Source organism: Ochotona curzoniae, unplaced genomic scaffold, assembly GCF_017591425.1.
Source record: "Ochotona curzoniae isolate NIBS_2020 unplaced genomic scaffold, NIBS_Ocur_1.0 contig_64, whole genome shotgun sequence".
Lineage (NCBI taxonomy): Eukaryota > Metazoa > Chordata > Mammalia > Lagomorpha > Ochotonidae > Ochotona > Ochotona curzoniae.
This window is the reverse complement of record NW_024466502.1, coordinates 24,502,215-24,518,796: the sequence shown is the minus strand read 5'-3', so window position 1 is coordinate 24,518,796 and position 16,582 is coordinate 24,502,215. Positions and strand designations below refer to the sequence as shown.

The following is a 16,582-nucleotide window of genomic DNA, read 5'->3' as shown; positions in this document are numbered from 1 at the left end:
GTTATTTACCCAAAGGCACATTCACAAACAGCTAATTAATTCTCCTTAATGTTTCTTAAACATCCAGTAGGTCATACAGTATAGCACACAGCATTCAGGATACCTCCTCACTGAGAAGCGAAAAAATTCAATATCAGGAAAATTTGCCTCAGTCATTCACCCATCCAGTCATTCAAAAAACTACTTGTGCAAGACACTGTCTTAGGTGCCAGCTGTGAAGCAATGGGACGAGAACAATATTAAATTGGTATGCACATAATTGAAAACTTACAAATCATGTCAAATGTGAGAAAGAATCATCAAGCACAGTGAAGGTATTCAAGCCAAAGCCCGAGGATGCTGCTCTGAGACGGCAGCACCAGAGTCATGATGTGAGGGTGACCCCCTGGCTGAGAGCAGCACAGAATGCCTGGGGAGAGGCAGAGGACAAGAGCAGGAGAGAGGAGTGAGAAGAAGGGTGCGCAAGAAAGGCGGGTGGGAAATGGCAAGAAAGTAGAGAAGTGAGGTCAGGAAGGTGCAGGGGGAGGGCTGGACATCCCACACAGAAGCAGCTGGGTCACATATACAACACAAGGGAAGAAGAAGTGGAAAATGGGACCAGAGACACAGAGGAAGGAGAGACTATGGAGGCCTGGGGCGTGCACTGTGAAGGTTAACCTGCACCTGTAAGGAATGAGAGGTGGGCACCTGACACAGCGTTAGATGGCATCCCCTAGAATGTTCTGATCTGTAGCCTACAAGTCCTGTCCACCACTCCAGTCTCCCAAATAACATATCCTGTGAAAACTGTTAGGATTCTGAAATCTCCAAGAAAAAAACAAGAAGCTTGTAAAGGCAGCATCTGCTTACAAAACAAAGCTTAATCTAAACTGTGCAATAGCATCACACGAACCATCAGCTTTTCAAACATGGCATCAGACTTGTTTGAGCCTTCTGGAATTTTTGTTTTATGCTCAAGTGTGCATGAGCCATGGAGATTCTCATTTGAATATATTTAATCTGAGTCACAAAAACTGCATCTAAAACATGTATTAATTTGTTTTAATTTTAGATTTAAAACATCAGGCATTTCACACAGCACAGCAACAAGAAAATAATCAATGCAATACAATGGCTCAACAAAAGTAATTTGTCCGAAACAGAAGTAATGAATGGATAGAAGAATACCAGATGAATAACACAAATGATACAAATTGTATATACACACACACACACATTTACTGTTATTTATATATATGTTATATAGTGTGTGGTATACATATATATAAAGTGATCTGCTCTGTTATTTACCCACACACACACAAACACATTTCTATTCTGACCAAATGATGGAAAAGTCTACATTATGCATGTCACGGTGATTAAATATCTGTCCCAATGCCTGAATTTCCTCCATAGTAAACAACTACGGAGAGCTGAAATAAGCAGGCAGCATACGCAGGAATGGTGCTCTACTCTCTTCAGAAGTATCTCCATTAGCACCAATGTCAGCCCAATTAATTCACCATATTTACTTCCATTTTTCAATAAGCAAAAAACACAGATAAAACTATGTCTCAGCAGCAAAGACATAATAAAGCATCTCTGAAGCTTTTCTTCTTAAAAAAAAAAATCCTTGAAATTATCCCACACACCTTCTTTGAGTGAAGTGTGAATGTCCTCCATGTCACTTCTGAGTTTCGTTCTGCAGTTTAACAACTTCTTATCCCAGGCTATTAAGAGGTCCTTCTGACAACAACCAACTTCTTCATAGTCCAATTTAACTTTTCTGGACTGAAGCTCATCTCTTCTGGCTAAGCAGCGGAAGGGGAGAGAGGGAGGGAGGGAATGAGAATCACAGCAGATCAATGTGCTTCTGAAGATAACATTTTTAACATGTTAATGTGCTTGTAAAACCGTAGCAGATGACTTAAGAGCCAACCTCTAATTCAGCCTCAAAAAGAAAACTCTTTAAAAATGAAGATATATGGAAGGTTCTCAAACTGAATCATTGCATGTAAGGGATATTCACTTCCTAAGGAGCTTTCATTCTGAACTAAACACCTAACTCTGATTATAGAACAACATGTTGGCTATATTATAATATTCACTTTCTGGGAAAGATTTTTATCCTCAGAAGTGATATGTTTCATTATCTTAAACAACATTAAAGTGCTAACATTTTTACTAATGTGTTTGAGAGACAGGAAGAGACAGAAAATTAAAGAGGTGTGTTTGCCACCTGTAGTTTTTCTCCTAAAAAGTCCACACTAGCTGTTATTGCCAGGATGAAGCCAGAGCCAGGAGTGTGATTCAATGATTCCAGCTGGGTGTCAGACAAAACTACTTGAATACCAGCTGCAATCTCTCCATGTGTGCATAAGCAGAAAGCTAGAATTGGAAACAGAGCTGGCACTTGAATTGAGGCATTTCTGCACGAGATGTGGGCATTCCAAACAATACCTTTACTGCTAGGCTACATACCCTTCCCAAATGTTACTACTTCATATTTGACATCTATAGGAAGACAATGTCTCATAGGGCCTTAATTTGCAGTATGTTTCATCATGATAACTCAACTGTTTTATACATATTTCCAGAGTCAGCATGTTGCCATTAACAACACTACATGTTCCTATGTTCATTTTAAATCATTTTAAAAGCAAACACACATTCCGTGAACTTGACACTAATTCTATTGTTGAGGTAATACAGAATTGTCTTCACTTAATGGTCTAAAGCATAAGCCCAGGACTCATTAAAATAAGTACCTAGAGAGACAACCACAGTCTTGATTTATCTTGATTTTGAATAACTTGATTTTGAAAGCGAAAGGAAAAGCAAACCTGCCAGTCACCTCTCAGCAGGAGCAGTTACCCATGCCAGAGGACTCCCCCCAGTGTCTTACAAATCCCGGACATGCATCCAAAGTCCTCTGCAGCACAAAAGCAACCACAGAATGAACATCACCCTTACTTAGTGTGCTTGAAATCGTTTCAGAAAAAGTAAAATATCTTAGGTGGTGGCAATAACTCCTACAGAGAAATCTAGACACACAGAAAGATAATTCTGGCCGCAAAAACCCTCTTCTTGAATACCACTAGATGGCTTGCTAACTCAGTCTTCCGTTGCCATTCAGCATTGGCTTTGGTATTTTCCTACAGTAACTAAAGAATTCTTTAAAAGAAGTGGGTTCCTTAACGTGAATAATGAATACATACAACTTTACTAATGGTTTCCCTCATAGTGAATAAAGCCTAATTCCTCAGAGTATTCTCCCACTTTGTCTAAATTATTGTTCATATATACAATTATATAATATATACAATGGGCCAGCCACAGGCTCTGGCATAAAACAGTAAGAAAAGTTACTCTCGGTACTTAAACAGATTAACTAGGCAAAAATAAGGAACTTTCAGTAAATGGTTATTTATTAGCCAGATTTTTTTTCTCTTGTTCTTGTCACTACAGTACAGAAACAAGCAGAGAAGGTCACCACCTTTCTTCTGTAAAACTGTGTGGTATTACCGATCTCAGAATGTAACAGTAGCATTTATATTAAAACATTCATTTCCTTACATCAGCACATAGAAATGAGAAAAACTGTGACCTACTGGGAAAAACCCAAGAACTATTATGAATAAGCTTGAACCCTGTGACTTGTCTGCTACTATATCACTGCCCTTAGGTTATCCTCTTACCCCACCCAACCCACTAAAAACTCACCTACAGAATGAAGAACCTAGCGAAACCATCTCGAATAAGGCCATCTCCAGGCCAGACAGCTTATGACTCTCCAACTACCCGTTCATTTGTAATATAAAATTTTATGTGTAGATCTTTCCAATTAAAACACAATTTCACACTTTGAGTTATTCAAGATCTAATCAATGGCTTAAAAATATAAATTCAATTTCTGCTAAAATCTTTCAAAGCAAAACTAAATAAGCCATTTATCACATACACGATTTGAAAAGCTATGTCAATAACAACTGATTTTGTTCTTTATTTTAAAGAATAAATAATAAATAAGGATAAACAATAAACAAGAAGATTTATTTCCTAGCAGCTTTTAACATTTTATGTATTTTGGTTCTGCTCAGCAAATAGCAATAAAAACTGTGCCCTTGTGAATTAAATAAATTGAAAATTTATTTTTAAAATTTAAAAATAAACGGACTAAGCATAACAAGATTCTTAAGGTAGTGAAGGAATTCACAGATATCAGTGCCTTGTTTAAAAACTGTTCAGAAAATAAAAGTAATACAAAATCTACACTGTACAGTTGCCAATAGTCTAAAAAACTCAAAGGCCCACTCAAGCTAAATATTTCATTTTAAACATAGAAAAATAATGCCCTTTCAGGATAAGTGCTTTGCCTAAGATGATGTTTCTGACACATGTTTGGGAGTTTAGATGTGTCTGGGCATACATACTGCAGTTCTGTCAGCACTGGGGCAAACTACGTCATTCTTCAGGAAAACATTTTCTGAAGCACTGAGCGTTGAAAATTCAGCAATAACCTATCACAGAGTGCATAACCTTATAAATTATGTGTGTTTAGTGACTCAAATATGATTTTTAAATGGAAAGTTCATAAGCCATTAACAAAATTAGGAGCTCTGATTTGATAATAATTATAATTAAATCCTTGCTTAACCATAACCCAAACAGAAGTTGTTTGAACAAAGTATAATTCTTCTATTATGAATATAATTAGTATTGGAAGACAAACTGTCTACATTCTATCTTACTTATTTTAAAGGTTTCTGATATTTCAACTCTATTCAACAACAATGCAAATATCCTAAGCTGACCCCTCCCCGGGTCTAATCATCACCTTACCAAATGCAAATAAATAGGTTTGGTCAACAGATTTTTCTACTCAGAGTGGATATACAATCAGTGAATGAGTGTGCATGTGTTTGTGTGCCCCCACAGGAGAGAGCAGATTCACCCCCACTCCCTTAAGTCACAGCACCCCAGCATTCTGCCATGTTTGAATAGCTCACCTTCCAGTTTCTGGTTTTCTTTTTCCATCCGCAGCAGCAAGATTTGTTGGTGTATAGCCTTTTTCCACAAGCTCTTAAACTCTTTGGACTTCTTTTTCTCTTCACCCTTCTCTGGGTCCTCCTCGCCAGACAGGAAAATTACCAGCGGGTCCTCCTCCATGGTGGGAGTGAGAGGGGACAGTGGCAGCAGCTCGTTCCTGTCCAGCCCATCTGCAGAGAAGAAGAGAGTGAGAGGCATTCCTCGCTAGTAACCCAGACACCAGATGCTTTCTCAAGAACTGACATTCTCATCTGCTCTTCCACATTTAAAGGTTTTCACACGGCTACTTTGCCAGTTACTTCAGGTCTGGGACTAATCGGCTAAGTCAAGTCACTCAACTGAATTCCCCTCCCAGATTTCCCTGTTGTAATGAAACAAAAGCATGTCATTTCACCACTTCTTCTTTCTGCACAAGAAGACCTATAAGATAACAATGCCTAAACAAACTGGCCTTTCCCCAGAATCCTGTACTTCTGCAATTTATCTCTGTATGTGCTGTGGCTGTACATAACAAGAAGATTAAGTAGGTAGTGACCTCCTATGGTCTACTCACGGGATACATCAAAAGTGGCCTGAGCATGCAGACCTTCCAAGGCCAAACATCCAGCACCCTCTGCCCTCTCCTCCTGCCCTCCTGAGGCTCACTCAGCCCCAGGCCAGCCTTTACCCAATCAACAAATACAGTCACATGTCTCAAAAGACTCCAGGGCAGCTCACGTTCTCATGAACAAAGTGCAGCCTGCTAGGAATGTCCAGACACCCTTACTGTCTCTGGCCTCATGTGAGCTTTCCAATCTCATGCCTCAGTCTCCATCTTCTGCAAATCTCCCCTGAGCCTTGGTTGAGTTTCTCAGATTTCTCTGACCTTCAAACTTCTTTTAAATAACCCCAGAACTTTGCATATCCCTTTTTCTAAAACATGGATCGCCTAACAATGAGCTTAAGCATTCTTCTGTGACGCTAACCATCCTAGGCAGCTATGATTTCATCTTTAAGGATGCCCAGTTGCTGTCCAGTTTTTGCTTTTTTTAAAAAAAAATTCATTGACTTCCCTTATCCATAGCTGCTTCCTTGTGTTTCTGGTTGTTGTTAGTTTGATTTTCCCCCACCCTTTGGCCCTTCTTTCAATTTCTTAAGCTGAATCTTAGTACATTTTATATCTGACTTTCTGTTTCAAATAAACACATTCATGACAGCAAACCACGCCCTAACCAATATTCAATATCAATAGGTAGCGCTCTGATCACCACATATTTTTCCTTAGCTTCTAGGAATAGATTTCAAATAGGACAGATAGACAAGGGGCACTACTACCAAAGAATAGAGCATAAAAGATCATGATTATCTGGAATTTATTAACATATCTTTTAGCCAAATACACAGCTAAATTTTTATGACTGTCTTATGTATGATAAAATGTGTGAATTTTCGCTACAGCAATGAAGTTCTACAAAATGTGAGATTGTTTGTTCAACTGTGATATCCATAATTAATTTCTTTATACTTACTTTTCAGAAAATATGGCATTATTTCCCATAAGAGTTTTGATTTATTTTTCCTAAAAATTCTCTCAAGTATTATTTTGGACCTGTCAAGGCTTTTAAACAATATGTATTGTCATTACTGTTACATCTTTGTGTTGATTGTTCATTTACTCTCTCTTTTTTGAATGTTTCTGCTTTTTTTAGATTTATATATATATATTTTTTTTGGAAAGGCAGATATACAGAAAAGAGACAGCAAAAAAGATTTTCCCTCCACTGGTTCACTTCTCAAATGGCCAAATTAACCAGAGCTAAGTTGACCTGAAGCCAGAAGCTAGGAGCTTCTTACAGGTCTCCAACATGGGTGCAGAGTCCAAAAGCTTTGAGCCATCCTCAGCTCTTTTCCCTGGCCATCAGCAGGGAGCTGGATGGGAAGTGAAGCAGCCGGGACACAAACGGGCACTCATAGGGGATGCATGTGCTTGAAGGTGGAGGATTAGCCTGTTCAGCTACAGTGCTGGACCCGTGTGCTTAGATTTCTAACAATAAAATCTAATATACAGACACCTGCATGATGGCATAGTTGGCTAAGCCTCCCCCTGTGGCACCAGCATCCCTTATGGGTGTCAGTTCAAGTCCTGAAAGTTCCACTTAGGCAGCTCCCTTGCTAATGACCTGGGAAAGTAGTGGAGGGTGGGCTAAGTCCTTGGTACCCTGCACCCATGTGGGAGACCTGACTCTTAACTTCAGAATGGCCCAGCTCGGTAATTGTGTCCATTTGGGGAATGAACCAGCAAATGGAAGATCTCTCCTTCTCTCTTTATAAGTCTGCTTTTCAAATGAAAATAAACCTTTAAAAAAACATGGCTGCTTGTGCTTTCTGCTGGCTGCTATCTGCCTAGTGTAACATACCTATTTCTATGTCACTTTGCTTGGTATGTGGCACTACAAAATTGTGCTGATTTTCCCAAAAATGAAAAGGTCTTTGACTTGCTGCATTCTGACACTATCCTAGTGGAGTAGGATGCAAAACAGGAGTGGGAAATTCACTCATCAGGAGCTGAGTGTGTATGCATTCTAACAACATCTGAGAACACTGTACCAGCTATCAAAAGAGATGCCATTTCTCCAACGCAGTCACTGTAATCTATTCCTACACTAAGCATTTGCCTTCCCTTCCCTGGCCACGCCACTCACAGCGAAATGCTGGTGAGTGTCTCACAGACCTTGCTGTTGCATTGCTGAGGGAGATCTGTGTATGGGCGAAGCAACGCGCAGGAAGATGCGCTGCCGCCACGAGATCCGGCGAGGAGTGACAGGCGTTCCTCCAGCATTTAGGGACTCATTGCTGCAAGTAGACGAAGTCCTTTTTCTCCCTTCTCCATCACTGTAGGAAGCCAACAAAGACAGAACATGTAGGCAAGACTGCAAAACAGGGCACTTCTCAATGAGATGGTAGTACAAGCCATTCCCACATTCTGCCGCAGGCGAGCATGAGCCACAGGCCACACAGAGCAATGCATCCCTCCCCCATGGGCCACCCAGGCCACCACATCCTGGGAAAATGCAATCCAGTCACAACCCAGATAGGAAAAGCTCACCTGTTTCTACTCATTCCTTAGTAGCCACCTAGTCTGAGTTCTAATGAGAACATCAAAAGGGCTTATATGGAAGAGAAAGTGTGGCTGAAGTAATATACTCCATTGTTTTTAAAGAGATAAAGTCAATAATTTATCCTAAACATAAGTAACTCATAAAAGACTCATTAAGGACTTCTCATAGACCTTATAAAGCAGGCTGATGGAGGTGGCAACAAGTTCCCTGAGAGAACTACGATCTCCAAACTGACAGCTTTCCATCATTGGATGGTGATGACAATAAACTAATCACAGGCAGAATGGTCACCTTAGGATTACTGTTAGTTGACACAGTATGAAAACAGCTGGAGTCAGATAAGACTGGATGGGCCAAGTTAAAGACTATTAACAAGACTTCTTTATAGCACATCTTCTTATAGACTAGATATGCTGAGACGCATTGAGCCTCTTCAACAGGGAAATATTAGATAGCAACTCCCTAACTTAGTTTAATTAACTAGAATCAACATCCCCAACTTTTGGGGCTTTACAAATGCCACATCATTCTTCATCAATGCTTTATGAAATTTATCTGTGCAAACACTGGCCAGCACTAAGAATGTCACTTATATGCCCCTTATGAGGAACTGGTATATCCGCTGACACTATTTTGGACACCTGAATCTCATGTCGGGGTGCCTGGGTTCAACTTCTGACTCCACTTCCAATGCAGCTTCCTGATAATGTACATCCCTGGGAGGTAGTAGATGATAGTTCAAGCATCTGGATCCCAGACAGAATTCTGGCTCCTTATTAGTTCCTGGTCCAGCGCCAAATGTTGTAGGCACTTTGGGAGTGGAACTGCAGAAGAGAGATCTACCTGTTTCTTTTTCAACAAAGAAAAATAACTGATTATAAATATCTTTTAAAAAAATTATTACCATCTTCTTGGAAGAGCTACAGATAAGGGAACTCCATTTGGGTCTCCTGGGTGGGGAAGGTATGAGCACTTGTGCCACCATCCACAGCCTACCAGGATGCCTTAGAAGGAAGCTGGGTTGGATGTATGGAGCAGCTGGCACCCAGATATGGGATGTGGACATCCAAGCAGCAGCACAACTTGCTGTGTCACAGCAACTGCCCCAAAGTGAACTTCAAAATAGACCCCTGTGTTGGCAGTTGCTAGTGGTGGGAATACTTGGCTAGTTTTGTTGTTGTTGTTCTTGTCGTCTTTCCTAGTTTCACAGTTTCTGGACTTTCCTAAGACAATGATGAAGACACACAAGCGATGACATCCACAAATGAACCACAAGTGAAGGTACTGGAATTTTGAAAGAATCGAGAAGTTCAGCATTTGGGTCAGAAAGGAAACTCAGCTCAAAAAGCCACAGGCCTCACAAACACTCAGAGGAACTCAACAGGGCAGAAGCAATTCAGAAAGAGGACAGCAGTTCCACACTTGTCTGCTGTATCTCTATTTACTCCATGTAAGCACACTTACAGGAGACAGGCAATCCATTCCTCTCCAACTGGATCTATTGTCCTAGAAATAGGACTTTAAGATTTGCTCAAGGAAGGTGAGAAAATAACATACTGCATAGTGCCTCACACATAGCAAGTGGTACAATGTGTTATGATAACATAAAAGGTGGTTGGTTCTTGTGTCTCAACAGTCAAATCCCCTTATATATCCTGGATAAAATCCATAAAATATTACATTCCCATCATCTGAAATTCTCTGCAATAACTGAATACTTCTGTTCACCTTTGCCCTGGAAACATGAGTTCAAAGACTTCCCTTATAGGATCTGGGACTCCAGCAGCCCTGTGTATCGTAATCATCATTGGATCTTGAGAAATCTTCTTGGTGTAAGCTGCACCTTCATTTTTGTAGCACTAGCTCACTGGAGTTTGAGAAATTTCTGTTCATGATTGAGTGTATTTCTAGTTTCTTGTATTATAGTGGTCAAATGTATGCACTCAACAAATACCCATGAAATAAAACAATCATTTATAAAACTACAGTAAATATTACCTCCAAAGGTTAAGTAAAATGGATATGAGAAATGTCAGAAATACAGATATAACTTATCTTCTTAACATCTCTTATTGCTGGTCCTAATCTTAGGTCACTTTAGGAGAAGGTTCTAGTACAGCCCGAAGTAAGAACTGAGCTATTAAAGGCATAGGCAGATTCTGACACTGACAATACTGTTAATTAACAACAAAAAGCACCGTTTGTTTTCTATTAAGAATTGCCCCTTCCATACATAAGAGTATACACAGTGTATCTATCGTTTATACTATGAAAGCAAAATGAATTGAGACTTTCAAAAAGCTCATAGATAATGGAAATACAAGTCACAATTACTTTGGTGCAAAAGATAGGATATATCATGCATAGATTTCTAAAACTGTCACAAGAAAATTCAATTTTTCATGACATTCTATAAGTATGCTCATATTTACTAAAAGCATTCATCTGAACACCCCACAAGGTAAATGTTCAACAAGTATTACTTTACCTTGCCTTTTACAGTAAGTACAGCAGTAATATCAGAGTAAATCTAACAAAACAATTCTAACTGGAATATGCCATGTGAAACAAGATAGACCTGGGGAACAATACTATATGATGTCATTCATACTTACAAAAAATACACAAATTATTTTTCTGATAACATTATTTATAAAACCATTCTTTGGTCAAATATTTAAGTTGGTTTTTGTGATGTGTAACTACAAATAGTGCTCCAACAAGTAACTTCTTACACAGCTGCTCTCTCTCATTCTGATGTTTCTAAATGGGATTTCTCCATCGAAGAATATAAACTTTTTAAAGGAACTAAAAAGAAACCCACAAGCTAATCTGAACGCTAAAAGTGAATTAGCAGAGGTTACTAGAAATAGGAGGGACTGAGAAAGACTGGATTAAAAAAATAGGGAAATCTGAGCGCGGTTTGTTAATAGACACAGATGTACTAACATGAGTTGCTGCAGTAGGGAAAGCTGGTGTGACCTATACAAGGTTACAAATATGTCTAATGTAAGGTATTTTCAATAGGAGAAGCTGGGTGAGGAGTATATTGGCACTCCTCATAAGACTTTATGATTTCTGTTTCATAAATATAAAGCTATTCTAAAACAGACTTTTGGAACATTTATATTTTAATGCTGGAATTAAAACATGTTTTTTTAAAATCACCTTCTAAATCACTGGTAGTAACATATCCTGTGCTTAGAAAATACAAAAAGAGGGTCCAGCGTGGCAGCCTAGCAGCTAAGGTCCTCGCATTACACATGCCAGGATCCCATACGGCAGTGGTTCTAATCCCAGTGCCCCTGCTTCCCATCCAGCTCCTTGCCTGTGGCCTGGAAAAGCAGTCGAGGACGGCCCAAAGCCTTGGGGCCTTGCACCCACATTGGGAGACAAGGAAGAGGCTCCGGGCTCCTGGCTTCAGATCAGCTCAGCTCTGGCCATTGTGGCCACTTGGGGAGTAAATCAACGGATGAAAGATCTTCTATGTCTCTCTTCTTCCCTGTATATCTGAATTTCTAGTAAAAATAAAATGAATCTTAAAAAAAAAAACATAAGAAAGTATAAAAACAAAGCAGAGTGATACATTTGTCTGATTATCCCAAACAAGCTTCGGGGTAAAGTAGACTTTCATAAGCTAATACACACTACAAATTTTCATAACATTTAGTTGCTAAAATCCTATCATCCAAAAAAACTGCCCAAAGCCACATTTTCCTCCTAGATCTGGAATCTACAGGCCAGCATCAGGCCCACACACGAGGTGAAAAGAAAGGGAAGATCACAAGATCTGAAAGAAATTACCCAACAGACCAGTGACCCTTTATCTTCCACTAAAACTGCACCCCAAAAAGGCATTTTTCAGCTCCTGAAACAAGGCTGCAGCTGCTCTGCCTCATTTACCCAGAGCATCATTCGGAAGCCGGGACCCAAATAACCATTTAGCCAACCCACCAGTGTACTTGTGCAACTTAGAGCAGTCAACAGCCCGACAGACACCCTGGGGGGCCAGTTTCAAGGAAACACCAGAGGATACACTGGGCATCAGGAAGTCTTGCTCCTGACTGCAAAACTGCGCCAGACACCAGGGGGAGGACCAGAGAGGGTGGCGGAGCAGGGAGGGGTCGGGAAGCGGGAGCTGCAACGGGGAGCTTAAAAATTTCTCTTTGTTGTTGTTCACTCTGCTTCTTTGCCAGTTTTCACTTTAACTTCTCCTTTAATGACAGTTAGCATAAACAAGTCAAATGTCTCCCTTCTGAGTGAAAACAAAACAAAACAAAAAAAAACACATCTAGTGTTTCCTATAAGAACAGTAAAGTCCAGGCTTACAGAAAGCACATATTTGCAGCTGGGCACTGTTCCCAACCTTTTACAATTATAGATTCACTTTAGCCTCTAAGCAACCTACTGTTCATTTCCATGTGCAGTAAGAAAATTAAAGTAGACAGAGGCTCAGAGAACTGCCCACAGCCACAAAATACCATGTGGAGGATGCCCAGGCACTGGGGTTGATGGTGCCAATGTCCAGAACTCTATAGGACCATAAAAAACAAAGCTGCCATGGCTCCCAGGATCATCTGCACTGCTGGTGCGAAACTCAGTCTCTAATTAGCATTCAGTCTTTGGGCAGGTACTCACTCCCATTTCCACCTTCAAGGGATCGTTTCCCTTATTACAACAGACAAATTCAAAGGGCTAGCAGTTATTTCACTTCTGTAAATGTTCTGCTTCCTCTTGTTCGCTTTGAAAAATCGCATTCCAATCGCATATGCTTTTATGTCAAAAGGACCAAACTAAGAACACAATAAGTAGCATATACATACATTGATATTTTAATATCTTGACGTGCTTAAAATGAAACAGCCTATAACCATTCTGTTACTATTTTTTTCCATATAATCTTCTCTCTGTATTTTGGAATGTAAACATTTGAATTATAAAACTGTATGCTGGTCTTTTCTTTGAAATTTATCACACTGAAAAGAAATAACTAGGAGCCAGCATTAGGGGTGCAGTGGGTTTAGCTGCCATCCATGACACTGCCAACCTTTCTAGACCCATCTGCTCAAATTTCACTCCAGCTCCCTGCTAATCCCTCGGGAGAAGGCAATGGAAGATGGCCCAAGTGCCTGCTACCCATGTGGGAGGCACAGATGGAGTTCCAGGGTCCTGGCTTCGATTTGCTCAGTTCCAGGAATCATGTCCACTTGAAAATATACCAGTGTTTAGCAGATCTCAACACCTTTGGGTTACAACTGTAATATATATAAAGGTGAATAATGCAGTATGGCTATTTTGAGCTCTTGTGTTTCCAGATGAATGTTTGCATCATCATTTCAAAAATGTTCTAAAATATGGGGAAAACGGCACCCTACTCCACTGTTGCTGGAACTATAAACTCGTGCAGTCACTATGGAAGTAAATATGGAGAGTGTTCAGACAATTGAGAACTGATCTATCCCATTCTTGGGAAAATAATCAAAGAAAATGAAATCTGCATTTGAGAGAGTGACTTAGAACCTTATATTTATAGCAGCACAAGACACAACACCAATGACATGGAAACAGCCAGATGCCTATAAATGCATAAAGAAACTGGTACATTGGGCCCAGTGAGATAAGTCTAGCAGCTAAAGTCCTTGCCTTGAATGCACCAGGTTCCCATATGGGTTCCAGTTCTAACCCCGGTGACCCCACTTCCCATCCAGCTCCCTGCTTGTGGAGTGGGAAAGCAGTCGAGGACGGCCCAAAGTCTTGGAACCCTGCATCCATGTGGGAGACCTGGAAGAGCTCCTGGGAGACTTCAGATTGGCTCAGCTCCAGTTGTTTCGGCCGCTAGGGGAGTGAGCCATCAGATGGAAAATTTTCCTCTCTGTATATCTGCCTTTCCAATAAAAATAAATAAATCTTAAAAAAAAGAAACTAGTACATTTACTCTATGGAATATTACAAAATTATAACAAGATGAAATCCTTCAGTTTGCAACAAAATGGTTCTAAGTAGAGAGTATCATGGCTAGTGAAATACACCAGTCCCAAAAGGACAAATATCATATGTTCTCTCTGAAAAAAGACAGCTTTTAGGCAAATTACAAAATAAACAGATATAATCACGTATGTAAATATATTTTCACAGATGAGGGATATAATGGAGAGTACCATAAGAGGAAATGAGGTTATGCAACAGGACTCAAACCTACGCCTCAAGAAAGCAAGACTCCCATTCTGAAACATGTAAATGTGCCCAGACGGCATGACACAAGATATTCTACCTCAACTATACCTACCACTTCACGATACATTTAAATAGCCGAAAGTTAACCTTTCAACTATTACTAGGGGATTATACTACTGTGACCATTTGGGGAATTATAGTGAAAGTATAAACACTTATTTGCATATGAGTAGTGAGGGGGGAAAAAGGGCTGGAGAAAGAGGAGGGAACAGAAAGAACCCCTATACCTACAAAACTGTATCATGGAAAACAATCAATATATTATTTTTTTAATAAAAAATAAAAGACACCAGAAGCAAAGGCAATCAAAGCCGAAATGAACAAATGGGACTACATCAAACTAAAAAGCTTCTGTATAACAAAGGAAACAATTAACAAAGAAGCAACCAACAGGACGGGAGAAAGTTTTTGCACACTACACAAGTGACAGGGGACTAATATCCAGGATTTACAAAGAGCTTCAGAAACCGAGGGAGGGAAAAAAAAAAAAAACCTTGTAACAAAATGGGAAAAGGAAATGAACATTTTTCAAAAGAACAGATTCAAATGGCTAACAGGCATATGAAAACATGCTCAGGTTCCCAAGCCTGAAATCTGCAGAACGGGGTGCACCGGGGATCCATCCTTTACTAACATTGTGTAGTGGATGGGATCAGAAGGGGACAGCCTTGGGGACTGGGGGTTAAAACGTTCAAGTCAAGTCCAACTCCCATGCTCAGAGCCCTGAGTCCAGCCACTACTAACATATGATGAGCAGTTCCTGGGTAGCCAGTGCACCATATGGTACCAGGCTCTGCCTGCTTGCTGCCCAATGGCGAGCTGTGCGATTTGGGGGCTATGAATTGCTGCCTAGATACCTTCATGTTCAGCCCACTCTGCTTCTGGGTTTCAAATCAATCTCACTGGTTAGCTAATGAGTTGGGGTGGTGATGGACTAAGCTAAGTTTGACCAAGGAGCCTGGTATCACTCATGGGTATAGGAACCGACAACAGTCCAGACAGGTCAAGGTAGCAGCACCCGAATATGCATCCTAAACAGAGTGTGGGGGGGGGGGGGGCCGGGCTGCAACCTTCAATAGCTCATACAATGCCAAATGGAAGGGCAGACTATGCAGGGCACTGGCCTAATACCCACTGGCATGTATGAGACCTGGGTCTGTAAGTGGGTCAAGTGGAGGAACTTGGGAAACTCCCAAGTAGGTCACAACTCTCACTGACGATCACATGGTCCAGGCCTGGGAGTCGGACAAGCTGGGTAAAGTAGCTCCAATGGCTGGCTAATGTGTGGTTGGTTATGGAAGGGGGTGGGTCAGGCAGGGCTGAGTAAACCTTAGCTCACAGGCAAAAATAGAAATCAGGATGGAGAACAAGTCATGCCGAACTAGGCTCTTACACCTATTGGTCTGCATGAGCCAGAGACGCTAAGCCACAGCATCTAAGGCAGGGGCCTAGACAGGTGAGGGGCTGTGACAAGCTGAGTCAGAGTAACCACTGCATGTGCACGATCTATGGCTGGGGACAGGCCCAGAGGGGGAGCTAAGGGGACACCCTAGCTGGGCTGGGGTTCCCAATGAGGAATGTGGGGGCATGAATAGGGGCTGCGTTCTGGATATGGCTGCAGTCTCCTTTGGCGCAAGTGTGGACTGGGACTGGACACACCAAGCCGGGCTAGAAGCCAGCACCATCTGGTGCTCTGGAGGACCAGAGTAGATGCTGGATGGACTAGGCCAGGTCTCAACCCCTACTGAGCCATGTGTGAGCTGTGTCTGGGTATGGATGTGCCTTGACTGGGCTAAAACATCGAACAATAAAAACCAGAATGGGTTGAAGGACAGTCAGGAAAGGCCATTAATCTGCCAGGACAACAGGTAGACTAAGTAGCGCTGGCTCATGGACCCACCGATATGCATGAAATCTGACATTGGGAGAGGTTCTGATGGAGGAGCCTGGGCAACTCTTCTGGCAGGCAGGACACAATCCCTTCAGGTAAGCACAATAAGGAACAGCCCAGACCAGGCCAGGGAAAGGTACCCACCAATATACATTTGCCACAGGTCAGGGCAGACCAGGCTGAACTAGTTCAAATCAATCTGAGCACCAGAACAGTGTGGGTCAGGCCAGATTTGGTGGCAACACATACCAGTACACATTACAGCTGGGATAGGGTACACGCTTGGCTGGGATAGACTAACCCTCACCAGGTGGAATTGGGGATGAGC

At 41.1% G+C, this 16,582-nt stretch overlaps 1 protein-coding gene across 6 annotated transcripts in view; it reads right to left on the bottom strand.

Moving 5' to 3' along the window:
- The window catches only part of TBC1D4 (TBC1 domain family member 4), a 164,340-nt gene that overhangs the window by 21,826 nt on the left and 125,932 nt on the right, over positions 1-16,582 (bottom strand). For 3 of the 6 annotated variants that reach the window (XM_040991286.1, XM_040991285.1, XM_040991289.1), the window contains 3 exons: positions 7,742-7,902; positions 4,992-5,201; positions 1,635-1,793 (listed from right to left, as the gene is read on the bottom strand). In XM_040991286.1, the coding sequence (XP_040847220.1) occupies positions 1,635-1,793; positions 4,992-5,201; positions 7,742-7,902 (530 nt within the window). Of the gene's footprint in view, positions 1-1,634; positions 1,794-3,062; positions 3,066-3,475; positions 3,479-4,991; positions 5,202-7,741; positions 7,903-11,933; positions 11,963-16,582 lie in introns of those variants that run through there. The other 3 variants (XM_040991287.1, XM_040991288.1, XM_040991290.1) reach the window with 3 other exon arrangements.